The following is a 27,942-nucleotide window of genomic DNA, read 5'->3' as shown; positions in this document are numbered from 1 at the left end:
CATTTTTTTTAAAGTAAACATTTTTAATTAACTAAATTAATTATGGGAATGAAAGGATCGTTCTTGGGACCCTGGGTGACTCTGTGGTTGAGCATCTGCTTTCTGCTTAGGGCGTGATCCCAGAATCCCAGATCGAGTCCCACATCGGACTCCCTGCAGGGAGCCTGCTTCTCCCTCTGTCTGTGTCTCTGTCTCTGTCTCTCAAGAATAAATAAATAAAATCTTAAAAAAGAAAGGATTGTTCTTTAAGAAATCCATTAATATAGTTCATCATATTAATGACTCAAAAAGGAAATATGTAAATATCTAGATGCTGAAGAGACATGTTAAAGTTTAATATCCATTCCTAATAAAGAATTTGAAATGCAATTGGAATAGAGATATCTGTGTGTTAAAAACATATTTCTCTCTTTTTAACAATTTTCACTTTATTGGGAAATAATTCACACATATAGTGCACATATTTAAAGTATACAACATGATAATTCGATATGCATATACATTTTAGAGTAATTACCACACTCGAGATAATGAACACATTTATCACCTCATATAGTTAATATAGTTAACTCTTCTATGTGTGTGTGCTGTGAGAATGCTTAAGATCTCTCAGGAACTCTAGAGTACACAATATACCATGTTACTAATTATGGTTACCATGTGGTATCTTAGATCCTCAGATCCTCCTCTTAAACTAAATATTTGGACCCTTTGACCTATATCACCCTATTTCCCCCACCCCCAGCCCCTGACAAGCACCATTCTATTCTCTGTTTCTGTAACATTGGAAGAACATACTTCTCTTAACCCAAAAGCTAGAGCACACCCGTTCATGAAAACCAGAGGTGTTCTCACTAGAATAAGAAAAGAGAAAAAGACACCCACTCTTCGCTTTATACTTACCTGTGCTGGCTGGGTATTTTACAATGATCAGTAATGACTTTTACAAGAAAAAATGATTGTGAAATTCATGTGGCAGCCTTGAAAAATATGTATGGTGTTAAGTTAAATGAAAAAGTAGCACACAACCTTGTACCTACCATCGTTGTGATTAAAAGCACGTATGAGGCGTACACTGGAAATGAATGAAAGGCAGTAGGCAGGTGGATTTTTTTTTTGTTAACATATTATTTGATATATAATATTTGATAAAAATTTGATATATTTTATTTGATACAAATCATATAGATTTTATTTTTTTAAGCTTTTATTTATTCATAGAGACAGAGAGAGAGGCAGACACACAGGCAGAGGGAGAAGCAGGCTCCATGCAGGAAGCCTGACGTGGGACTCGATCCCAGGTCTTCAGGATCACACCCCAGGCTGCAGGTGGCACTAAACCGCTGCGCCACCGGGGCTGCCCCCAAATCATATAGATTTTAAAAGAAAAGAACTAAAAAGGAAAAACAGCAAGTGAGGGCAACTGGGGAGAAAGCGTTCTGGCTTCTAATGGGTGGCTCCCCATGACTGTGGCTGTAATCTTTCTTAAAGGAGTCTTAGGACTCCCGGCAGAATGCTTTCAGCTGATCAAGAAAGCTGGGAAAGCTAGGAGGTCCTTCTCTCTGCTTTGCATACTTGGATTACAGAAGCCAAATTAATAAATGAAATATTGATAACTCTAATAAGTAGACATTGATGGCAATTTGAGCAAGTCTCTAGAAGGAGCAATTGATGAAGTAGCAGAAAACTGAGAAGGCCAGATTTCAAACACAAGTCAGCTACGTCAGGTAAAAATGGTACGCTGTAATGTCTATTGTTGAGAACTAAGAAAACAGAGAGACTCATCAAGAAAAAAATATAAAAATCCATGTAACTGAGCACTGCCGCTCAGTGTTCTGGGAGTGTGACTGGTACTCTGTAGAAGGCAGCTTGACAGTGTATTTCAGAACAGCAGCTGTTAACAAAGTCCCCTTTAGGGTGATTTTCCTGGGGCAATTGGCAGAGTGGTATGCAAAGATTTATGTTCAGGAATATTCATCACAGCCTCATTTTTAATACTAAAAAAAGGCATGTAACCTAAATATGCAAAAATAGAGAATTACCAAGATAAAGTAAGTATTTGTGCAAAGGCATACTTCACAACTGAAGAAAATCATGCTTCAGAATATTTAATGGCATAGAAAATACTTAATGACAATTGAAAATAGGTTCCTAAATAGTATATATTATATGATTTGTATGTTACAATATATCCATACTTAGAGACAGAAAAATAGCTACAAAGAAATATTCCCAAGTGTTAAAAATGATTTGGGGATGAGTGTTGAGAGCAGGTGATTTTCATTTTTGTTTTCAGGCTTTTCTGTGTTTTTCTGAATTTTCTTAAAGGAACATATAAACTTTTAGAGCTTAAAACAATGAGCTTAAAGATTATCATAATCCCAAAGCTTAGAGATAACCACTGAGAGTATCTTGATGTAATTCCTTCTAGTATTTTTTCTAGCCTCTTTTCTGTATATAAAAATAGAAGATATATAAACACTTTATATTTTTATATATACATTAGAATGATATTGCATTACATTTTGTATTGCCACCTGTCCTCATTAACCACACTCCCACCCAAAAATAAAACAGAATCCTTGTCACAGCCTAGAAATAATGTACAGTTACATAAGTTACGTAAAGAGTGATTAATCAGTTGATGATTATACATGCTTTGAAAATACAGTGATTAGAGCAAACCAATAGTTGGTTTAGCTGTTTAATAAAGAAGTGTAGTTTTGTTTTTGTTTTGCAGTTAAGTATAACTTAATATCAGATGGTAGTTGCATTAGATGAACCTTGAAGAACCTTTGCAATCCGGAGGTTGTGAGGCTAATGGAACAGTGTTCAGCTCTTTCCCATTAATGATCCTTTGGAAAATCTGGCTGTTCTGACCCCAAGACCATAATCACATTGTGTTCTAATTTCAAGCAAAATTTTGAGGAGGAAACCAAGGTCCCTCAAGAGCTAACCTTATAAACTTAAACCATTCAGTGACATACATCACTGCAGATATTTAAAATTCCTAGATTAGCTAAAGTATGACTATTGTCATAATCTGTAGAAAACATGTAAAATGATCAGGTCAAAAGACATTTTTTTTAAAGATTTTATTTATTCATTTATGAGAGACACAGAGAGAAAGCAGAGACAGAGGCAGAGGGAAGAGAAGCAGGCTCCACACAGGGAGCCCGATGCAGGACTCGATCCCAGAACCCCGGGATCATGCCCTGGGCCAAAGGCAGACGCTCAACTGCTGAGCCACCCAGGCGTCCCCAAAAGGCATTTTAAGATGAAGAGAGGCCTGGTTGTAAGGGCCTCTTGTTCAGATTGGGGGTTTGTTTTTAAAATTTATCACCTGTTCTCTGTTAATTATGAAAAGAAGATGCCTAATTTGGAAGTGTACCCTGGTACTCTTCAAATTAAAATATATTTTCAGTTTTTTGGAAAAGGAGATTATGGGAGGCTTTCCCTGATTGGCCATCAGCTGCTATTTTAAACTTATTCTTTATATATATATATAACTTTATATATATCTTTATTTTATATATATATATAAAAGTATATAGATACATATATATGTATCTATATACACACATACACACACATATATATCTATATACTTTGTCAAAAAGGAATAAAGGCCAGATATATTATGACCAGGTAGATCAACAGCACCAAAGATAATTTTTCTCCTTCACATTGCCTTTGACTTACAGTTATTTGACTTCATGTAAAAATTATTTTTTCACTGTAAGTTTTAGCTAAGTTTTGGAATTATATGCAACATTAAGCAACCTAAAACAAAAAGAAAACACTATTTTCTTCCTACAGAGACACAGTGTTTCTAGAAAATGCTTCATTGCTTTCCTGTTATAATCTTATCAAGTCACTTCATTGCTATTTGTAACCTATGAAAAATTTGTTCTCCTAACAGGTTCCTCTTTAGCATAGAGAATAGACACTGCTTATGTACATCTTAGATTTATGGTTGACTCTGAGAAATGAATACTCAGATCTGGTCCTGCTTCCAATTACTGTCTTTGTCAAAAAATATTTTTCATGAAGCTTCTAGACATTTATGGACAAAAAGGCTCATATGTAGACTCAGTACAACTCTTAGTAAACTCACAGAGTGAATTGATTTACACACTCCAGTTTTCTCATCTATTTGGTTTTAAATTTTTTCAGTCTAGTTTAATAGTTATTTTCCCATTCATGTCACATGGATTATCTGGCTTTTCTTCTCTCTCTGCTTCACTGTTTTCTACTCTCCCATCTCCTAATGATTATAACCTCTGTGGCATCCTTTCAACAGTTAGGGCTGGAAAAATAAGCTTTTAAGCTTTGCTTGCTGCAAAGATTAAAAGCACCCAGTTTCACAGCCGATCTTGAGCAGATTTAAGCAAATTCAAAATCCAGCGCAGCTTTGAGCAGCAGCGCTACTGCATATCTGGTGTCACGTCCTAATGCCACCTCCCCTGAGCCTGCATTCTGAGAGCATAACTGGGGTATCAACTACTCTCCTGTGTAAACTTAAAATATTTATTTGTAATTTTGTCTCAAGTATGTATTTTATTTGTGTTTCTTGTTTTCTTTTTCAGCCTCATTGACTGTAATTTCGGTAAAAGCAGTCTCAGGCATGATCACTTTTTCTGTGATGGATCAAATGCAACTAACTTATCCCATCTTCTATATCATGTGTATCATTATGATAGCATCTTGTGTTTTCCAAGTCAAGTAAGTTAGCTTCTACATACTTACTAATCTTTCAACATCCCTGTGCTTCTCTGCGCATTTATCTTTATGGGCGTCCGTTGATCATTACAATTAGGTGTAACTGATGTAACTGATTTCTAAGGGTGAAGAGTCTATAGCTTGTCCTCAGCCAGCATGCCTTGCTTTATCCTTCGTGTCCAATAATAAGCTTGCACTAAGCATTGCCTTCATATCTTGTGAATTCTAAAGTATGCCGTAATCTAGCTAAGTGCACTTTGATACTTTCCTGATGCTCTTCTGCTTGTAATTAATATCCATCATATGCAGGTTGTCATTAGCAATAAATCAAAGGGGCAGGTCCACATCCAGGATGTCATTCTAAATATAGGAAATACCTGAACCCTTCACCTTCATCCTTAGCTCATGCTCATTAATTGCACAGGGATGGACAAAACCAGACGTTTGGCTGGGAGGGAAATCCTTTACCCAGAACTTTGCATCCTTGGCCAGAATTTCCTTTGTACCCCTGGGATCATAGAATGATTGTTTTATGTTTCTCTTGGGGTCTAATTGTGGTGACATGGAACATTTTAAATTTCTGTTCTTCCCCCACCCCCACCACCTCCATCTGCCTCACTCACTTCCCCTCCATTTCACATCATGATTATGCCCTTCCCTGCAAGACTATCTTTGGTCAGCCAGGAAGTTTTCTGTTTATCCCAAAATCTATGCAAAAGCACCATTCCGGTGCCAGCTGGGAGATCAGAGCCTATCATCAGGAAGAGAGTGGTGCTCTCCATGGCAGCTAGCAGTCAAGTCTAATCGTTACGGGTTGGACATAGGCCCTGTTGCAAGGAAATGTGGACAATGACTGGAGAAACCCAATGGTTTGTCGCAGTTTCATCTGTCATTTCCTTATGAGAATGAGTGTGTTTCTAATGCTTGACCCTCGCTACTTTGTTTCATCTCCCTTTCTTCTTCTGAGATAATCAGCACTGCTAGAATATCTTTTGGAGTTTAGTGATTGTTATCTTTCAACTCAGCTTTATGAATTTAAGAGGCAGGTACAACTGAAGGTATACCGGATTCCCGTCACCCTTGTTCTGGCTCTGCCTCTGCCACACTGGACCTACCTTGAACACATTGGAACTGTAGGACTGGCCACCCAGTGAAATAACACCCAAGGAGATGTGTTTGTTCTCCTGTATATATCTGTATATGTATATATACATGTATCTGTATGTATATAGATATGTGTGTGTATATGTATATATATACACACACACATCTACATGCATGTATATATTCATACATAAGTGTGTGCACACAGGCACGCATGTGCACACAAGCTCAGGCACACTTGGGCCTACCCACAAAACTTTTTTTTTTTTAAGTTGTGCCAGGACAGGACCTAAGCATTAGTGCTTTTTAAAATTGTCCAGTTTATGTCAGTGACAGGGCAGCACAGCTTCATTGTGGGAAACTGAATCATGTTGGTGGCCAAAGTGAGAAGCTGAGCTCCCACATGTGCTCTGCAGCTGGAGTCCTGAGCATTGTTTTTGAAATATTAAACATTCCTTTACTTCTCCATCTTCTTTCTTGGCACGTGGCATGTCAATGGATAGCTATACTATTCCCCAGATATGATACTTAACAGATTCTAGGGTCTATCCTAATGAATCAGCTCCAGTGTGATACTGGTCCAGCAGCTTGAATCGCTTCCAACTCAAACTTCTGTGGCCTCAGAATATGATTAATTACTTTTCATTGTTACTGTTGTTGGTTTAAACAGACCATAAAACCTGACATCTGATCTCATACATCAGATGCATATAAGCTATGAGCTATGACTGCTGATTGGAAATGCCCTTTTACTGCACTTCCTTTTCCTTTGTAGTTGTAGCTTAAGTTTCTTGATGTTACTGTTAACATACATGTTGCTGAGCGTCTCTTAAAGTCCAAGCCCCAGTAAGTGTCTTCTGCTCTAGGTTCCTGAATCAAGCTACAAAACTCTACAACACAACAATGGTGGTGCCAGTCAACCACGTCTTCTTTACGACCAGTGCCATTATAGCAGGTGAGCTTCGGCTTTCTACACCTAGGTGATTCTACCCCTACACCAGGCATAAAATCAAGTTTCTTTCAGAGTAAATGAGACAAGGAATCTTTAGGTTAAATGAGACTGTGAATTCAAGACTCTCATCTTAGCTCTGCTTTCTGGAGTCTTCTCCTTGCCAGCCCTTCTGATAATCAAAGCAGTGGAAGCGTCCTAACTCTTCTTCCCTGTCCCTCACTGCCTTCATCAGAGTGGGGCCCAACACTGAATCCAGTGTTCCATGGAAGGCCAGGCAGATGAGAATACAAACCACTATCTTTGATGCTCTGGACTCTATTTTTTACTATTCTGGTTCTTTGGTATTTCCAAATATATGTGTGTGTGTGTGTGTGTGTGTGTGTGTGTGTGTGTGTGTGTATGAGACACAGTAGTTTTTTTAAAAAGCGTAAATTTGAAAATTGGTACAGACAAAAATATGGTAGATTCCGGTCTCTCACTCCTAAGGTTACTCCTTGTGTGCCCTTGTTTATTGGCTTATTGGATATATTTACTACCATCTCATATTGGAAGTTCATTTGCCAAAACAAAGTTTATGCATTTTGGTAGTAATTAAGGAATATGTTACCTAATTGGCACATCTTTCTTATTTCATGGTGAACAATGCGACTGCTAGTGGGCAGTTTTTTTTTTTTTTGTTTTGTTTTTTTTTTTTTGCTAGTGGGCAGTTTTTAAGAATAATTGATGCATTTTTTTATTTCCCCAAATTGAACCTTACTTTTAAAGAGAAAAATCATATACAAAGACATCTTATTTTTTAAAAGCATTTTATGCTTGTTGACAAAAGAAAGTAAGAAAAGATTTCATATTTGTGTGCCCTAGAGTTATTAGAAAAAATTAATAGGGCCAAAAAGAGTTACAGGCATGACATGTCCCCTAATAGTTAATATTAATGTTGTAAAGATGTGTAAAAAAATATAGTTCCCTTGAAAAGAATCTTTTGTAGGAGGACCAACAGGGCTGGAATCTCAGTACTCAACACACCAAGTAATTGATGAGTCAGGGAGGCTGGAGCTTTCTGGGAGTGATCATTCATCTGCTGTTGAAGTATGGAATGGAGGTGAAGCTTCTTGACTAACTTTCCCTTTTTGCCCCCATCAAAAAGTCTAGCTTAAAACTAAAAGTCCATACCATATTTTGCCTATAAATTGGTAAAGTTTCTGTTTCATACTTTTTATTGCAATAATTGATGCCAGCAAGGCTACAGTATCATAGGTCCTGCCATGGAGTTGGGTGGTATGATACTGCCCTCCTAGAACTCAGTTTCATAGCTTTTATCTAGAACCTTAAAAATATTTTTAGTCTTTGATCCTACAGTGCAACAATAACCACAATAACAATAACCCAATCTAAAGATGGGCAAAGGACTTGAATAGACATTTCTCCAAAGAAGATGTACAAATGACCAGTAAGCACATGAGAAGATGCTCAACATCACTAATCATTAGAGAAATCTAAGTCAAAATCACAAGGAGATACCACCACCTGTACCCATTAGGATGGCAGATAGAAAAAAATTAACAAGTATTGCTGAGGATCTGGAAAAAATTAAATTCTTTGCACTGTTGGTGGGAATGTCAAATGAAGTAGCCACTATAGAAAACACTATGGCAGTTCCTCCAAACATTAAGCATAGAATTACCACACAGTTCAGCAATTCCACTTCTGGGTACATACCCAAAAGAATTGGAAGCAAGTACTCAAACATACCTGTATGCCTGGGTGATAGAAGCATTATTTACAGTAGCCAAAAGGTGGAAGCAACTCACATGTCCATTGGTAGATGAATGGAAAAAGAATAAGTGGTATGTCATACAATCAAATTTTATTCAACCTTAAACAGGAAGGAAATTCTGACCCATGCTACAACATGGAAACCTTGAGGACGTTATGCTGAGTGAAATAAGAAGACCAGTGCTGTATGATTGCACCTATATGGGGTATTTGGAGTAGTCTGACTTACAGGAATGGGAAGTAGAAAGTAGAGTGATGATTGCCAGAGGCTGGAGGAGGGGAAAATGAAGAGTTGTCCTTTAATAGGTATGGACTTCCAGTTTGGCAAGGTGAGAAAGGTCTGGAGATTAGTTGTTCAACAGTGTGAATATACTTAACACAACTGCAAACTTAAAAATGGTTATAATGGTAATAAGCTTTATGTTATTTATATTTTACTACAAAAATTTTTTTAAAGATGTTTCTACTCTTTAAAAAAATTCTGCTTTAAACAGCAATAACTAGAAAAGTCCTAAGATGCTGAGAAAAAAAAAGAAATATGTACAAAGAAGTTTATTGCTACTTGACTAAAGCAAAAAAAAATTTCAAAACCGCTTAAAATGCCCTTAGAGAAATGAATATTATGGTGCATCTGCTTAGAATAACACGAAAACATTAAAATGACTACAAGCAAGTGTGCAGTAATGTGGAATAATGCTCATCCCCTTGACAGATACTTATTAGAACTGGACTTGGGCTTCTTCCTGGACAAAGCTTATTCTCTAGGTGAGGATATGGGCTTCTGAGAGCACTCCTCAGGTAGAGGACTCTGTCTTGTTCATCGTGGTATCTGCAGCACCTAGCACAGTGGCTGGCACGTAGGACTCCATAAATATTTGTCGGATGACTAGGAAGGCTAATATCACACACACACACACACACACAAATTCAATTCCAAATAATACATTATTTAAAGATACCCTTTAAAAGAAAACAACAACTCTCTGAAGGCTTTGGGACCTTAGACCAAGAAGAAATCATCGAGACCAGCAAGAAGAGGAGAAAAGTTTATTAAACAACACATCCAAGTTTTCCTTCACCCAAAAAGGAAGACCCAAAGAAGGAGAAGGGAGAGAGGGTGGTGGCAGTAAGAGATGGAGCTGGGTAGAATGGCAGTTGCTGCTGTTCCTTGCGGTGCCTGAGCACACACATGGCATTGCTAAGAGTGCCAGCATGAGTGGCTAGTGCTGCCCTAAAGGGAATGATGTGTCAGAGGCCTGAGTCTACTCAGACTCTCTCAGGTCAGGCTTGCTGATCCCTGGCCTAAAAGGGTAGGTGAGAAATGTCACTAGAGTTTTGTTTTCTTGCATGTTCCAGTGGGACAAATCTTAGACTGGGTAAGAAATGTCTACTTCTTACAGGGCAGCCCTGGTGGCTCAGCAGTTTAGCGCCGCCTCCAGCCCAGGGTGTGATCCTGGAGTCCCAGGATCGAGTCCCACATCAGGCTCCCTGCATGGACCCTGCTTCTCCCTCTGCCTGTGTCTCTGCCTCTCTCTCTCCATGTCTCTCATTAACAAATAAAATCTTAAAAAAGAGAGAGAGAGAGAAATATCTACTTATAAAAGTTACGTCAATTGTGTTGATTTTATAGTAATAATAATACATGATTATTGAAGTCTATGAATCTCTGTTCTTTTTGAAATCACTGAAGATTTTAAGTGTGGCATGCAAATATTTTAAAACTAAGCTACAGAATTTATATTTTAAGGATAACTGTACTTAGAAAAAAATAATACATTAACACAATTTGAAAAACAATGTGTAAGTAATATATTCCAAATATATATATATATATATAACATATATTTTTACCCTAAAATTAAGTTTGTCTTTTATTCCTGCTACAGGTATCATATTTTATCAGGAGTTCCTTGGTGCAGCTTTTGTAACTGTATTTATATATTTTTTTGGGTGAGTAGATGTCTCATAAGTAAGGAATGTGAAATCCTATTACTTTTATGTGGGATTTTTGGCATTGTACTGAGGTATATAAAATTGGAAGATAACATAAGAAACATTAGTTTCCTGAGCTCTTAAAAGAAACATAGTTTTCAATTTAACACCCTATACAGAACTCCGTTTCTTTGACTTGGTAACTTGGGTCTCCCTCTGAGGATTCAGAACCTGGGGATTTCCAGTTCCAGGCAAGGTCTAGATAAATCCACAGGCTATTGTAGCTACTCTATGACTTTTCTGTACTAAATCAGACCTACCTTGCTCTAGGAAATTTCTAGGTTAGAACTCACTCAGGAACCACAGATGCCTCTGGAATCACCTAGAGTAAAAGGTTAAGTCTGGGGCAGGTTATTAGCTTTGGACCTAATAACGTCAGATTGGTGGTATCCCTTTCTTGTGTCTGGGCCCTTTTTAGCCCTTCCTGGAAATTTGGTCAGCATCATTGCTGACATGCCTGCAAACAGAGAGCAGAACTTTGACAAAATATGACCAGTGTGTAAGATCTTCTGTTGGTTACAGCTGGCACTCCATTAATGCTTAGCTGTTTCTTGATCTGGTGTTCTGCATGACCATTATTAATGCAGACTTGAGCCCAGACTATTTTCAGCATAGAAAACCATCTAAGCTTGAAAATTCAATTTCATAAGATACTTGGGTAAGCCTAAACTTCTAGGAAACTATGACTATTCTTATGGCCAAGGACAATTAAATTTCCTAGAAAATTAAAGAATATATATATATTTTTGCTCATGTTGCATGCCAGGTCTGGGCATGCATGGATAGAAAATGAGACCTAGTGTCTACCCAAAGGGTTTAGAGCCTGAATTAGCCTCCAGATGGTAAAAACCTGGGGCAGAGATTTATTGGAAGCCACCCAGGTCTTGGTTCTGGGAAAAAAATATAATTGGCTGTAGCAATTAAGACAAATTCTAGAAGGCTTACCCTGAGAAACAGGAAAAACAAACCCAGTGCAATTTATGTCATCATGTAGAATATGGGGCTCAGTTATTTAACACCATAGGTTGTTTCAGTGTTCTTGTGTTCTTTATTAATATTATTCTTACAGGTGTTTTCTGTCGTTCCTTGGTGTGTTTTTGGTCACAAGAAGTCGAGAAAAGGAACATCTGCCACAGTCCTACATTGATTTTGGAAATATTCCTGGTAAAACTGTATATTCTTTAACTTACGATGGAAAACTTTATCCTTATAAATTAATAGTTGCTGGTGTTATTTGGGGTGTTAAAATCAATATAAAACATAATTCTTATCCTCAGAAAAGTGTTTATTTAACGATGAAACCAGAGGCAATGTTTTAACTGTCAGTGTTAATAATCATTTATTTGAATGTCAGTTTTACACAGAACACTGGCCCCATTTTCTTGATTTGGTGTTGCAAATGTCTTTTTGGGGGGTTCCTTAAACTGAAAAAGGAGGATAAGAGTGGGGAATGACTACCAGCAGCAGGGGTCCCCTGCTGCCTGGAGAGCCTTTGAAGGAACTTCTAAGGACAGGGCATTAGGCTGCTAAAGAAAACAGTCCCTGGGGAAGACTGCAGTGGCCTGTGTACAGTGGGGACAGAAGGGGTGTTCTTCACAGTCACCCGAATGTGGGAACATGGGTAGCTTCTCCCCCCGCCCCCATTGCCTTCTTCATCCTGACCATCAAACATGTGCATGTAGGCAGTCCTCCACTCTCACTGTAGTCACGCAGACAACAGAAGCAATCTTTAGAGCATAGCAAACAGCTGGCTGTGTCCTCACCTCTTCCCCTGCCCACCCAATATCTCTGGCTTTGCTAGGGATTTGGGGTGACCTGCAGGTTTCTAGACAGAAGTAATGACATTCTGACAGCTTCCTCTACCATTCTGTTAGGTCCAAGTCTTTGAAGCAAAAACCATTAAAGCCTTCATGCTCTACCTGAGAAAATAGGACCCAAGGAATTCTGTGTTCTCTTTCCTTCTTGAGCCCTCTTATCAGCTAAGAGCAAGAATTGGTGTTTGTGGCAAAGATGTGCATTGTAAATGACTTGGATGGTAAAATAGTGTTTACGTATTTTTAACGCAATTTTTCATTTCACAAAGCCCCATCCAGAAGATCAGCAACAGCTTTTAGAAGCTGCTGTGGGAGTCTGCTTTTCTTTGTTGTTACATGCATTAGACCAAACATGGAAAAGGAGAAAGGACCCCAGGAAGGAAGGTGTGGAGATGAATGGATGCTGCATGTTCACCTCTCTGCTGATCCAACCCAATTTCCATGCCCAGCACAGTAGGCCCTGGGTGGTGGGGAGACCACTCTCTCCAGGGACAGTGCATTGTCCCCATTAAGGGACATTGAGTTCCGGGGCCTTTTCTTCCTGATGTTTATCTCTTCTTCTGTTGAGAGAGTGACTACATCGTATTTTTTAAAAGGATTTTATTTATTTATTCATGAGAGACACAGAGAGAGAGAGAGAGAGAGAGAGAGAGGCAGAGACACAGGCAGAGGGAGAAGCAGGCTCCATGCAGGGAGCCCGACATGGGACTCGATCCCGGGTCTCCAGGATCAGGCCCTGGGCCAAAGGCGGCGCTAAACCACTGAGCCACCCGGGCTGCCCAGACTACATCTTATTTTAAAAAGGGAATGAAATGTGGCCTAGAGAGAGAAATTATTATTAAGACTTATTCTTTTTTTAAGAGAGCAAAGGATTTTTTGTGATTGTTATCTCCACAGGGAAACAAATGTTGGACAAAATACAACCAGATTCAAATGGCTTATCCTATGGAACTTTGCCTGATGGAAGTGTCTCAACAAAGAGCCAAAGTGGAGAGAAGAAAGAGGACTAAAATGCCGAGAGGGATGGCTGCTGGCCTGCTATTCGATACCACCTTTAAAAAAACTGCATATGTTCCATTTGTGTCCACAGCTATTTTGTGCTGACATGTGCTAGCATTACACAGCCCTTTATCCCACCTCCTTTTTTACAGACAACCAGGCCTTCCTAAGCTCTGACAGTCTAATGTCTTCATGGAATGTAATTTGAAGTGTTCCCCACACCCTGGACTTCCCCCTTGTGAACATCTAACCGGCTAGATTTTAATTAGACCCTGGCTCCCCAAGCAGGACTGTCACACAAAAATGTACATTCATGATTTTGGCTCCAGAACACATAGGCTGCCTTTCCCACATGACTTATAGCATCAGCTGCCTTACTTTAAAAGAGACATGTTCATCCCACAACCTCACTCCTGTACCAAAGGTTTGAGAACATTTGTTTCTCCTACAACATCTTTTATGAGCCTCCCCCATAAGGATCTCACCTTTCTATTCCTAAGTTAGAACGGTGAATCATCTTTTCTGAAAGTGAGCCCTATTGTAACTGTCCTTTGAAAATTAAGGGTATCTTTAAAATTAGAGTTTTGTAAGTGGCATTCTGTGATGATGTATACCTTGGCTAGTGAACTTTTTCAGATTAAGAAAGGAGCAATTTAAGAATTAAGACCCAATTTTTCAAAAAATATAGAATGAACATTTTCTTCAGCTATATGATCCTATTATACTTGAAACTGAAAACTTCATATCCTGTGCTTATATATGTGTAGTTCTTATGACTTACCTAGTGGGTTTATTATGTTTTAACTCGACACAAGTCTCAAAAATTGTATTTAAATTCTTAGTGTTATTTTCACTAGGACACCATTTCTTCCCCCAATTTATTATCCCAAGCTTTATAAACTCTTCTAGGCAAAAGTACAGCTATGAGTAGAGAACTGGATTTTAGCCATTTAAATCTGTAGACGTAGCCAGGTGGCGCAACCTGAGTCTAGAGATGACGGCTGTGTGCTCCTGTACCCTGAATGGCTTTTCTGCCGTGACTAGTCACATATCTACTAAGATTCATATGCCCATAGAGTCCATAATCATATATGTTATTTATGATTTACTAATATATTTAAATGACATGAAAAGAGCTAGCCTTCATTGTAACCAACATCAAGTAATAAGCCCTATCTTTAATGACATTTCAAAACCTTCAAATCACTTCTAACATACTAGTCCAAAGTTGTTCCAGCCAATTGTCCTCCAGCTTGTGAAGGTTGTGTGACTCAGAGCTATTGAAACTGCAAACCCCTTAACTACTAGGGGTCTTCTAGCTTTGTTCTTTGTCATAAACTATACCCCTGACCAAACCTGGTTACAAAGGCAAGATTTGAATCCATCACCATTGTCTGAATAATAACCTAGAACTCATGTTTGAACTCCTGGTAAGAATTCCTGCTATTGTGGAAAGTATCCCGTAATTCAAATAAAGCAGTCATATAATTTATGGCATGTTTTACTGAATTGGTCCAACATGTTGGCACTGGAAGGCTCAACTAAGAAATGTGTCTGGTGTCTTAAACTAAAGATTTCTGATGACTCTTAAAACTGGTTTCAAAGATTGGGAAAATATTTAGACTAAAGAGTTTCACTTGAAGTAGGGCTACATTTATAGCTACAAAACGTGGTTTTGAGCATTGCAGAACTTTGTACAGACACAAGCATAATGCCAATACTTTAGTAGTTGCCAACATTTGCATCTTTTAAAAGTTTTGAGAAATGACATTGACTTACGCACATTTCAGCAATCCAGCAATGCTTTAGAAGTCCAGGCAACATACAAAATATATCAAGACCTAATTTTACTTTCCATATTGCTTATTCAAAAGGAGAATAGGAGTGAATAGGAGTTTTAGTTGTACTGGCTCATAAGATTTTGTAAATTACAAAGTGCATGACAACAACCAAAGCCAACCCAGTCCTTCTCTTGGCATTGCGAATTGGGGATCTTTAGCCAATAACTTGACTCATTTGACTATTTGTCTAGACAAGGGGTCTGCAAAATTTTCCAGTAAAGACACAGAGAGTAAATATTTCTGGGTTTGTGGGCCAACGTTGCCTGTCACAACTACTCAACTCTGTCATTCTAGCATGAAAGCAAACATACTCGATATATAAATGAATGAGCATGGCTGTATGCCAGTAAAATTTTGTTTACAAAAAACAGGTGGTCAGCCCTAGGACTATAGTGTGCCAGTCTCTGATCTAGATTCCTTTTGCCCCTGCCACACAATTTCTTTCTTGCTCCTTGGGCATTCTGGAGTTGAGATGGTGACACTACATGACTCATAACAAACTGGGATACTATGGCATAGTGAAGCCATGTCTTGATATTTACATGAGGCTCTGGTTGCTTACCTAAGATGCAGATAGAAGCAATGATGCCCAAGTTTCACCAAGTTGCTGGTGCCCACATTTCTCTTGAAAGCAGTGGTTCTTTTGTGAGCACCACTACCTATATTAGTGGAAGAGCCTCTCCAATCCCACACTCCCAGTTGATAATAGCTTCAGAAATGAGTACCAGTTACCTCTCATTAAAGCAGAGGACTTTCCATCTGATTGTTTCCGGTTTAAGTGTTTGCTTGTTCTATACCCATAATACTTTCACTACTAGAATCACTTGAGGGAAAAATACAATAAAAGCTCCTCAAGCAGTGACTCAGAATGTATTTTTTTAACACCCCCATTCCACCCCCACAAGCTCCTGGAAATTCTGTTTTGTGGCAGTGAAAGAACGGGAAAAGACAGATTTAATAGATTATTGCAATTTCAGTGCTATTGAAGAGTAATGGTGATAATGTGCAGGTATGGCTCCAAAAGAAGCAGGTGTAATCGGGGACATGACTCAAATGGATTGAAACATTGAGTCAAATTCCTGGAAGCCAAGAACCCTCTTTACACTCCTTGTTTCCAAGCACACAGCTCATCCAGGAATGGTGACTATATACGCTGGGCCACACTAAAGGCTGCTTCATATTTGCCAATTTAATAGTGATATTATGGACATAAATATACTAGTTACTAAAATGAGCCTTCCCAACACCCCTCCAGACTGCCTTACTTAAATTCCACGGCCGTTTATGGAGGCAGTCCTTGCACCAGGCAAGGGCAAACGGAATGCACGTGTCTGGCCCTAGGTGGATAGAAGTGCTTTAGTGAGGTGGCTAGCTGAACACCACGCATTTTGAACTTTGAGAACAAGATCTTGCAATGGAACCTAACATGGTTGTGTGGGACATTTTGGAGCTGCTTCTAATCATTAGACTCCTCAACAGTCTGGGTCTTATTATGGCCATCTTGAAATAAAAAAATAAAATTCCACACAAACACAGTTTCCATGCAAATATAGACCAGTCTTGGGCTATTAAACCTCATGTTTCAGCAATTGTGGTAAGCACAGGGAAAAGCCTTCCCACCCAGGAATTCTTGAGTCGTCCCCTTTCTTACCAGCCTCGGGGTACCACACAACATGCTGCCCTGTGCCAGGAGAGCAAATCAGTTACAGGAGTTATGTCCTGTCCAAGGAAACATTTTTTGCGAGAGAGGGAGGAAACTCCTCTTCAATGTCGGTCCTTACTGAGAGTTAATGAGTCCCAACCACAATGTAAAAGAGGAATATCAACTCTGATATCAAATAAATGTGTTTCGGGATGCACCCAGCTGAGCCCAATGTTGCCAACAGTTTCACGGAGTTCCAGGCAAGATGCAAGATAGTCTCCATCCATGTTCCAGGAAAAAAATCTTCCCAAGGGACTGGCGAGTGCATAATGGAGAAGGAGCCCATCCATCCTGATGTGACCAGCACGCATGAACCAAAGCCACTTTGCACATTTGAGCTGCTGCTACCCAGACGCAAGCTAATCCTTCCAGTGTGCACGCATCCTGCTTTTGGAGCCTTTTCCTTCATGGTTCTAATTTGAAAACCAACCTCAGCAATTTTCTGAGGTTTGGACTCTACTTCCATCCAAAGCTCCTCACCTAAACCTTCTCAATGCTAAATGCGAACAAGGAAATGAACCAGCTCAAGAATTCTTGATCCAAAGACTCAAAGTTTGAGCTGTTTTCCTGATTATAGACCCAAACACCACATGGCTTAAACTTGGCAAATATTAATTCACTTGAACATAATTAATCACATACTATTTTCAGTGTAATGTGTTTCAAGTTATTAGGACTATAAAAATGAATTAGACATGAAGGCCAGTTCTTCAGGAACTTACTGTCTGGTGGGAGAAAAAACAGCTTTCATTTCTTGAGCCCTTCCAATGTGCCAGGGACTGTGCTTTTACTTGTGTTATTTAGTCCTTACAATTTCTTTCTTTTTTTTTTTTTAAATAAAGTAGGGGTTTTTCTTAAAAGACGTATTGATTTATTTGAGAAAGAGACAGAGAGAGAGAGAAAGACAGAGTAGGGGAGCAAGAGCACAAGTTAGGGGCAGGAGGCAGAGGGAGAGGGAAAAGCAGACTCCTCGCTGAGCAGGGAGCCTGATGTGGGGATCTATCCCAGGACCCCGAGATCATGACCTGAGCCGAAGGCAGATGCTTAACTGAGCCACCCAGGCAACCCTAGTCCTTACAATTTCTCTACCAGGGAGGTCATTTTCCCTACCTGACAGATTAAAAAACAGGGCAATAGGTAGGGCAGGGACTATGGTAAGGCAAGAGAGGCAGTTGGGGCATGAAATTTAAGGAAGTTCATGAAAATCTCACTCTCAAGGTAGTGAGAAAGCTGACCCTGCACCTGCTGGGCCCTGAGAGTGAATATCTCCTTAAATGTTGTGCCCTAAGCACCCCATTACAGCCTGTCCCTAGCAAGAAGTGGTTTGGTCAGTGTCATTCAGCTGGCAAGTGCCAGAGCTGGTATTTGAACCCAGGACATCTAATTCTGCAACCCACACTCTTACCACTAGTACCAATATGTCTACACTGCACAAGAGAACGTCAAAAGTGCTTTGGGACACCTGGGTGGCTCAGTCAGTTAAACATCCAACTCTTGGTTTTGGCTCAGGTCATGATTGTGAGATGAAGCCCTGTATTGGGCTCTGTGTTCAGTGTGGAGTCTGCTTGAGGTTCTCTCTCCCTTTCCCTCTGCCCCTTCCTCTGCAATCAATCAATAATAAAATCTTCTTAAAAATTTTTTTAAAAAAATTTGGTAGGGCAGCTGGGTGGCTTAGTCAAGTGCCTGCCTTTGAGTCAGGTCATGATCCCAGGGTCCTGGGATCAAGCCTTATATCGGGCTCCCTGCTTGTCTCTTCCTCTATGCACCACCCTGTGTGCTCTCTCTCTGAAATAAATAAATAAAATCTTTAAAAAATAATAAAAATAAAAAAATTTAAAAGTGCCTTAAAAGATTTGAATAAAGGGCAAGGGAGCCCAGAGGGGAGAGAGGTCATTTTTGACCAGGAGGCAGTCTTCACAAAGGAACTAGAGATTATAGTGGATTAGATGGTGCTCCTCCCAAAAGATATGTCCACCTCCTAATTCCTAGAACCTATGAATGTGACCTCTTTGGCCAAAGGGTCTTTACAGATATAATTAAAGATCTCAAGATGATATCATCCTAAGTTAAATCCTGGATAACCTGATACAATAACAGGGGTCCTTAGAAGGGAAAGGAAAGGACAGAAACACACGGTGGGGAGAGAGGGAAGCCACATGAAGATAGAGACAGACATTGGAGCCAGGAGGCCATAAGCCAAGGAATTCCGGAAGCCACCAGAAATGGGAAGCGGCAAGGAAAGATTCTTTCCTAGACCCTTTGGAAGGAGCACAGCCCTGCCAGCACCTTGACTACAGACCTCAGGCCTCCAGAACTATGAGAGAATATATTTCTGTTGTTTGAAGCCACCCAGGATGTGGTACTGTGGTACTTTGCTGTGGCAGCCCTAGGAAACTAACACAGGTCCTGAGCTGGTCGTCAAAGCCCATGAGCAAAAGAGGAGCTGACTAGGTCAGAGTAAGCTTGGAAACATCTGCAGCATGGGGTCATGTGAAGAGGAAGGCAACCGATAGGATGAGAAAGGCAGGTTAGAAAGACTTGAGTGGCCAGCTCTGACACAGAATTAAGAGTTTGGATTTCATTTGGAAGGTACATGATGGCATTAACTTCAGTTCTGGGAGTGCAGGATGGACCCAAAGACATAATCAAAAACTTGCCTGTCAGAATTTAATGACATGCTCCTTTACCTTTCCTAGTTGTTCACCATCAATATGAGATGGCATAATAAACATTCAGGAAGTCACAACAGAATTCATGCTTCACATTTGTGGCACATCACATCCTACCAGAAAGGACCAGAGTAGCCGGGCCGTAAGGCTGGGCAGTGACCTCTGAGATGGCCTCAGGCAGAAAAGCTGGACCCAGAGAGGGATGTGCTGGGCCAGCCAGAGCTGCACCCCAGCCCCAGAACCTGAACTGAGAGATATGGAGAGAATCAAGGGGTCAGGTGAGGGGAGCAGAGACTGGAAGCCATGCTCAGGAAGTATGATGGTAGGAGAGACAGCAAGGGCTGTAGCAAGTCGGGGTCAGCAAGACATTGAAGTTGGAGGGAAGAAGGAAACGTGAGCATAAAAGAGCTGAAATAAAAGAGCCAAATCTGTTGGCAGAGGAAGGGGAAGTATGTAATCCTGTAAACGTAGACGCAGAGCAGGGTTGACTAGAGAGCTGCAGGGACAGCTGAGGCTGGGGCCTGCCTTGGGAACTTTGGGAGGGCCCAGATGTGTGAGATCCCCTCCCTCCGCTCATGGATATGTTCACAATGACAGCCAATGTCTTCTCCAGCTGGCTGGAGTGACTGCGTGTTCCCGGTCATCAGAATGGTCTGATTGTCCCAAGACTCACAGTTTATAGCAAATATTAGTTAGATGTGGCTGCTAGCACATAAAGGGGAAAGGATGAGCCCATTTGAGAAGTGCTCCATGAAAACCGGGAGGAAGTTCCTTCCAGCACTCAAATTACAGTTTAGCCCTGTTCAGTGAGAGTCCAGAACCCGTATGGGGCAGTCTTCTGATAGGAGATAGGAGAAGGTGAGTCCCCCAAAATGACCATAAGTCTTTTGTAGATCCTAGGCTTAATCTTTTTTTTTTTTTTTTTTAAAGATGTGTTTATTTGAATAAGAGAGAGCACACAAAGGGAGAGAAAGGGAGAAGCAGAGCAGGGAACCCAGTGCTGAGCAGGGAGCCTGATGCAGGGCTGGATCCCAGGAGCTCGGAATCACGGCCTGAGCCGAAGGCAGATGCTTAACCAACTGAGCCCCCCAGGTGCCCCAATCCTAGGCTTAATCTTTAAGGAACATTATAACCTTGTTCTTTTTTAAAGGCGTAGTAATCCTGATACATGGTAACTTCAGGATGGCGAGAGGGAGAGGGAGAACGCAGACAGATGTTCAGGGGAGCAGGAGACATAGTGGGAAACCTTCTCAGTATGGGAAGAAAGATCAGTCACCCCTAAATCATACAGACAAGAAAAAGCCAAAGAGTTCACTGGCAGAAGAGGCTTACAGACCCCTCATTCCTTGCCTCTGCACCAGGGGAGTGAAGATCTGAACAGGCAGCCCCAGGGCAACAGCAGAGCCAGGAACAGGGCAGGCGGGGAGGACGCCCCTGCCCTAACTAGTTCCCGGTGCGGAGTTCATCCCACCTTCAGGACTGGAGTGAGCGTCCCTGGGGGCCGTGTGGCCGTGGTCACCGTCTCCAGGGGTGCAGGTGCTGACTCCAGGGGGATAGGGCCGGGGAGGACATGAGCAGGAGCGCCCCCTCTCCTCTGCCAGGGCACCCAGCTTCTGCAGAGGACAAGGGAACTCTGCGCCCGGGGCCCAGGGCTGCCTCGCTGGCGATGCGGTGAGCCACCTGCTGCCTGCCCCGAGAGGCCCCGAGAGGCCCCGAGAGGCCCCAGCCTCCACGGGCTCCACAAGGAAGAAACTGGTCCAAACCACCGCTGCTGAAGGAGAGCCTTGGCACTGCCTCCGCGTATATCTGTTGTTCACTAAGGAGTTTTGTGGAATGCAGACTCATTTTCCACTAAAACGAGGCAAAGTAAAGACGGCATCAAATAAAAATAGATTTCTGGTGTTTCCTATTTCCTCAGCGCTGCTGCTCTCTGCAGGCCAGGGGCTTCTCCGGACATCTGGAAAGACCGCTGCTCCCGCCCCCGCCGGCCAACACCCCCCAAAGAACATAAAAGTGACTTCTTTTCTTCCACGTTTCTATTTCCTGTTCTTTGCTAGTAGGTTTATTTGGGGGTGGGAGGCTCTCCTGGGTGAATTCCCAAATCCCCTTTGTCTAGCCCTATTTAGAAGGAAACAAATTTCTGGGTGCCTGTCTGCCTCTGGTGACCCCCATGTCCCTGTTTATAGAGTAGAGCTCATTATTTCTGACCTGCTGGGCCTTAGAGAGAAGACACAGGAGGAAGAATGGGTGACCATTGCAAAGAGGGGGCTTGAAGCCTGGCACACACACCCCAACGTTCTCCTTCACAATCCTGCATACAGAGCATGGAATCCCCAGCAGAGGCACCAGCAGAGGTGACAAGACAGGAAAAGCTCATCCAAATGGCCTGAGCAGAGGCACTGCTCATATCAGGCCTAAGGACACAACGTGCCACTTCATGTCCTTTCTGAAAACCATGGGGCGTCAAATATGTTTGGGGGGAAAAGTCTGAGTGCTGAACCAGCAGTTCCTGGGTGGGCCTCCCAGGGGTGACGGCCCTGCTACAAACTGGTATTTGGCCCCTTCACACGGTCCACGTGCTGAACATGTCTCCCTGTCCAAAAGCGATGAGAACAGCCTTGCTTTCCTGATTTTTGCACCACAACAATAAAGTTAATAATGGAAAAAAAATATTTATCCCATGGCCAGGGACACTCTCCACAACCAGAGCATTGGATCTATAGTCTAGCAACAGAAATTGCTGAGAGCAAAGCAAAGTTTATTAACTGATTTTTATAAATGATTGAAACAACAAAGCAGATTTATTTCATTTCCATAATTTAGCAATTGCTAATTACATAAACATCTTTCTAAAGCCATCAGGATGAAAACCATCCTGCTCTTCAGAGGAAGAGAAATGAAGTTAGGGAGAAAAAAAAAAGCCAAACCAACATGCTACTGCAGGAAACTGTTATGGGCTGAATTCTGTCCACTGCCTTCCCTGCCAAAATATGCACTGAAGTCCTAATCCCTACTACCTCAGAATGTGACTTCTTTTTGGAAATAGGGTCTTTAGATTAACCCCTATAGAGGTAATCAAGTTAAAAATGAGGTTGTTAGAGGTGCCTGGGTGGCTTGGTCTGTTGAGTTTCTGCCTTTGACTCAGGTCTTGAATCCAGGGTCCTGGGATGGAGTCCTGCATTGGGCTCCCTGCTCAGGGGGTGTCTGCTTCTCTCTCTCCCCCCTGCTCATGCTCTCTCTCTCTCTCTCTCAAATAAATAAATAAAATCTTTTTTAAAAAATTGAGGTTGTTGGGGCAGGCCCTGATCCAGTGTGAGTGGTATCCTTATAAAAGGGAAAATTTAGATAAAGAGATACACAGAGAAAATACAATGTCAAGATGCAGGGAGAAGATAACCATCTACACCCCAAGGAACACTCAAGGCTTCCAGAAGCTGGGAGGGAGGCACAGAACAGATTCTGCCTTACTAAGCTCAGAAGCGACCAAGTCTGCACACTCCTTGAGCTAGCCTTCTAGGGCTCAGAGCGAGGAGGTGACGTCTGTGTTTACGTACTTTGTTGCAGCAGAAGCAGCCAGCTCCCACAGGGACTTCTGTTTCTTTTGGCTCCTGGCACATGACCCCCATGTTTGGGGAACCTCCGTGGAGCAAGCCTTCCTGGGGAGGCAGAAACCCCTCCACCCCCACCATATTCCCACTATGAAAGCTCAAAAAGCAAGACTCCCTGTCCCCAGCCCTTGGACGTTCACGCTCCTTCCCAGAACATGGAGCCTGGGGCAGGAGGCAGTTTCTACCAGCTCGGGCGCCAGCAGCCCACTCGGTGCCTGCCCGCTTGCTAAGCCTCATCGTACAGGCTTCCCTCTGATTCTGTGAGCCCCTCGACAGAGAAACCAGTGCAGATCGGCAGAGGGCCAAGTGTGGCCACAGCACCTTGACCCGCATTTCCAACCCCTGCTCGACCACTGCCCCTTGGACATCTTGCCCTCAGTATGTCCAAAAGCAAGCTCATCGCCCTCCTCGTCTCCTCTTTTCTCCCCACTGCCACCACGCCCCACCCGTGTTCTCCCTACGGCCAGGCTGGACCCCGGGGCATCTCTGCCTCCTCCCTTGTGACTCCCGACTCCTGAGCATCCCACCCCTGCCTCCTCTCCTCCCAGGCCCCGGTCCCTGCCCTCCCTCACTCCCTCACCGGTCTACCCCAGGGTCCCAGTGCACGCTGCAGGCTGGGGCAGGAGAGCAGGGAGGAGAGACAAAGGCTTTGGCCTGGCCTTGCCTCTCCCACCTCCTTGCTTTGCCCAGGCTGTGACTTCTGCCCTAATCCCCATCCTACCCCTGCTCCCTGGGGGATGAAACCTTCCACCCTCGAAGCCCATCTGTAAACAAGGATTTAATGATTTTATCAGCCAGATGTGCTCTTTCCCTCCTCAAAATCCCTTCTGTTTTGTGGGGTTCTTTTCTTTCCTTTCTTATTTCTCTTTCGTGTGTGTGTGTGTGTGTGTGTGTGTGTGCAACTCTTAGATTATTACACGTTGAATTAGTCCCTGCATGCTTATCTGATTCCTGGTGTCCAATTACAACCCTCTGAGGAATAGGACTTGCCCTGGACTTGTTACCATCTCCATTGCCATGACTACCATCTGCCACGAGATTATTACTTTAGCCTTCTAACTGGCCATTCACTAGAAAAGCTCAGGTCCAAAGACCTGACATGATCCAACCTCCAGGATCTCTCTGCCCTGGAGGCCCCCTCTTGCCTCCTGTAATTCCCCTCCACCTTCACTGCCTCCTTGAACATACCATGCATACTTCTGCCTCAGGGCTTTTGCACATGCTGCTCTTGCTGCCACGCTGACCTTGAAAATTCTCTAAATTTTTGCTCAAGTGTCACTGACCACCTTATTTAATGTTGCAACTTCTCCCACTTTTACCCAGCAGTCTTAGGCCCCATGACCCTTTCCTCTTCTTCCTCTCTCTTTCCATAGCATTACTCACCTCTTAAAATACTGTATAATTTATGTATTTATGACATTTATTGTTCACTGTCTGCCTCTCCACCTTTACCTGCCACAACAGGAACTCCCTAAGAGTAGGGATCTTTGTCCGTTAGCCCACTAATGCCTGTTATGTGGTAGATGCTCAGAAAATATTTGTTATATAAATGAATCTCTGTATTCTGCATACACAGAGCTATGACAATCACTAGGTTCCCAAATCATACTACTTTTTTTTCCCAGCATAACTGCCTGGTTGCTTGGCTGCTCTTCCTGGCGCTGCCATGGAAACGAACAGCCCAGGGACAAGTTGCTTCTCATCAAGTCAGGCAATGTGTATCACAGCCTCTCCTCACCCCCTCCCCAGAACACATAACGGTGTGCCATGCCCCCCACAGCCTGAGGACAGGACGCTAGCCAGCCAGCTGGAAGGATCTAGGATGCAAATGACCTGGGACCAGCACCTCAGGCTTTCTCCAGCTCCCCCAGGAGGTGAGCAGGGAGGCTCCCAGGAGGTTGTGCCCCTGGCTGACGTCTGCCCACACAGACCACACATTCTGTTCTCGGGAGATTCTCAAGTCCTGAAGTTCCCATTGCCTCCCCCAGGCATCATTTTGTCTCTATTCCCAGTAATAGCAGACATTTATGAAGCACTTTCTAAGGGCAGGGCACTTGACGGGCCTCATCTCCAAGCCTCAAAGCACTGCAGAGTAACCACACTGATGGCCCCGCCACAGCCAAGGGGCCGAGGTTCAGGGATACCGTCAGCGTGGCCGTGGGTCACAGAGCTGCTCAGCCGTGGGTGGATCCGAGGCGGAATCCACAGTACGGTGCTCCCACTCTCCAGGTTTGCTCCCTCGCGGCCCCTGTTTCAGGTCCTACACCTGCAGAAGGGGGGCAGGGCACGGGCAGTGGGGGGTCAGACGGGCTCTGTCTGTACAGAACCTCTGGAGCATGCACACCACACGCACACAGCACAGTAACACGGCCGAGGGCAACAGTGTCGCCAGAGTGGGTTTCCACGGGAGGTCCAGCTCTCTCCCGAGGGCTGTAAAACCTAACAACAAATGAAGCATCGCTCCTTCTCTCAGGAATGACGTACATGTGGTCGTGCCTAAAAGCAGAGATTAGCTGACCCCTAAAGGTCCTGTCAGCTTTATGACAGTGATGAGCCATTCCTGGACAGGCAGACTGACCACTTGGGGCACTGCTAAATCTGTTTTTAATAACATCGCCAATCCAGGACCAAACCCTAACCCAGCACTGCAGTAAAGTCCGTCTTCACTGGAGGGGAAGCACTGGGTGAGGGAGGGCTGAGGTGGGGAGACTGGGGATGGCCTGTTTGTTCTGAAGGGTGGTCCAGGCCCCACGAGTCACAGAACAGCTTGGGGAGGAGAGGGGGTCTTGAGATTTCTCTTGGATGAGGTCTGAGGAATGAAGAAGAAAACAAGGGCAAGGAGACCATATTGGGGCAGCGAGGATAACAGCCAGGCTCCAACTGGCTTGGGAAAGGGGCGTGGGACCATGCTGTCGGCAAACACACAACGTGCACAATGTGTGAGTCTGGAGCCTGCAAAGAGAACACAGAATGTGTCTGGGATTACGGGGCAAAGTCTGTCTCAAGAACCCACTATGTAAAAAAAAAAAAAAAAAAAAAACAGAACCCACTATGTGATTCAGATGCTAACTATGACCTTGGAGGTCCACCAGGGGCAAAACCTGGTGGGTGTGGAAGGAGCAGAAGGGCCTACGGGGCAGCCAGGGAGCAGTCGTGGGACAGGCAAGAGGACAAGGGGACGGGAGGGTGGACAGGATCTCAGGCACTAAGGCCAGCGGCCGAGCGTGAGGCTCCCAGGGGCCCTTGACCACTGCTGGTGTCGACAGCACCTCACCAGCTCCCGTCCCAGCCAGCATCCTGCCTTTTTATATCAAAAAAAAAAAAAAAAAAAAAAAAAAGTAGGACAGAGTTCATATTGGGCAAGACTGCCAGATTGAGCAGGAGAGAGGTCCCAGTTGGGGGTGCAAGCTCTCAGGTGGTCGGGAGCTAAGTGGAGGTGCTGCTTGGTGGGGAGGCTGCACCCCCAAGGGCCCCTCACCTGGCAGGGTGGCTGTGCGTTACCAGAGATGACACAGGCAGGGGGAGATGACCTCTTTTCTGCCCCTGCACAGACCCTGCACCTCACAGGCTCCGAGAATCCATGGACTCAGGAGCATCCACACTGGAGCCCGAGTGCGGAACCCAGCAGACAAGCAGGGGAAGGCCCCAGTGGGTCCCGGGAGAGTCTGTCCCAGATCGAGGCAGGCCAGGAGAGCCCTGTGTACCTGCCCAGGCCTTAGCCCAGGGCTTAGTGTGGGATGCAGCTAAGGGCCCCCTGAGTTCTTCATCAGCCGATGGGGGCCGGGGGTTGCACACCTCTGTCTCCAACCATCGGGGACGCCCGGGGTAAGGGACACAGGGAGGGTGCATGCTGCAGCAAGAGGGTCAGGTCCTCAAGGTCCCACCGGGGCTGCCCAGCTCGCTTAGAAAAAGAGCCAGTGCTTGGCCTGCCCCTCACCTGTGACCTCTGTTCCCTCCATCCACGCTGGTGCTCACGGCAGCCACCCAGGCTCCTGCTGTGTCTTGAAAGTTCCTGGATGCTACCCCCTCATACGGGATGCTGGATGCTCAGGCTGCTGCACTGACTGTTCCTTGGCCTAGAACATTCTTCCCTAGGAATCACACAACTCAGAGACTCAGGCCTTGCCTCCTTTGGGCTTTGACTCAGACAGTGGCCTGCTCAGCCAGACCTTCCTGACTCACTCACTCAGGCTGCAGCCGCCTCCTGACACTCACTCTGCACTTTCATTTCCTCACCTCTTGCTAGCAAATATTCCACTGAATGTACTTTCTTTATTTTGTTTATTGTCCGCTTCGCCAACCAGGATGCAAGCTCTCTGAGAGCAGAGATTATTGGTCTGTTTTGTTCCAGTCCTCGGTCCACAATGCCTAGTCCAAACTAGTACTGACCTATGCATCCTTGAGAGGAGGCGGAGGGGAGGGGAGGGAGGGGGAGGGAGGGGGAGGAGTGAACAAACAGGAGAGGAGGTCAGGCAGTTCCTGTCTCCAAGGCCCTTGCTGTCAGGTTGAGTAGGTCCTTTTGCTTAGAACGACTTAGGAGCATCACAGCTCACTTCTCTTAGACCGCACAGCACTGCAGCCTGGCCTGCAGCTCCCCAGCAGAAAACCTCATCTACCTCAGTCCATCTACCTCAGTCCTTCTACCTCAGTCCTTCTACCTCAGTCCATCTACCTCAGTCCTTCTACCTCAGTCCTTCTACCTCAGTCCTTCTACCTCAGTCCATCTACCTCAGTCCTTCTACCTCAGTCCTTCTACCTCAGTCCAT

General features: G+C 43.5%; 1 protein-coding gene across 5 annotated transcripts in view; it reads left to right on the top strand.

The window, feature by feature from the left end:
- NIPAL2 (NIPA like domain containing 2) overlaps window positions 1-14,848 on the top strand; it is a 76,163-nt gene extending 61,315 nt beyond the window's left edge. For 4 of the 5 annotated variants that reach the window (XM_025450322.3, XM_035702022.2, XM_025450324.3 and 1 more), the window contains 6 exons: window positions 4,590-4,725; window positions 6,693-6,781; window positions 7,752-7,877; window positions 10,438-10,501; window positions 11,613-11,707; window positions 13,255-14,848. In XM_025450322.3, coding sequence (XP_025306107.1) covers window positions 4,590-4,725; window positions 6,693-6,781; window positions 7,752-7,877; window positions 10,438-10,501; window positions 11,613-11,707; window positions 13,255-13,367 — 623 coding nt within the window. In that variant the 3' untranslated portion in view covers window positions 13,368-14,848. The remainder of the gene's footprint in view (window positions 1-4,589; window positions 4,726-6,692; window positions 6,782-7,751; window positions 7,878-10,437; window positions 10,502-11,612; window positions 11,708-13,254) is intronic. The other variant, XM_025450321.3, reaches the window with a different exon arrangement.
- Window positions 14,849-27,942: the final 13,094 nt, after the last annotated feature.

Source organism: Canis lupus, chromosome 13, assembly GCF_003254725.2.
Source record: "Canis lupus dingo isolate Sandy chromosome 13, ASM325472v2, whole genome shotgun sequence".
Taxonomy (NCBI): domain Eukaryota; kingdom Metazoa; phylum Chordata; class Mammalia; order Carnivora; family Canidae; genus Canis; species Canis lupus.
The sequence above is the reverse complement of the archived record's forward strand: the minus strand, read 5'-3'. Positions and strand labels throughout refer to the sequence as shown.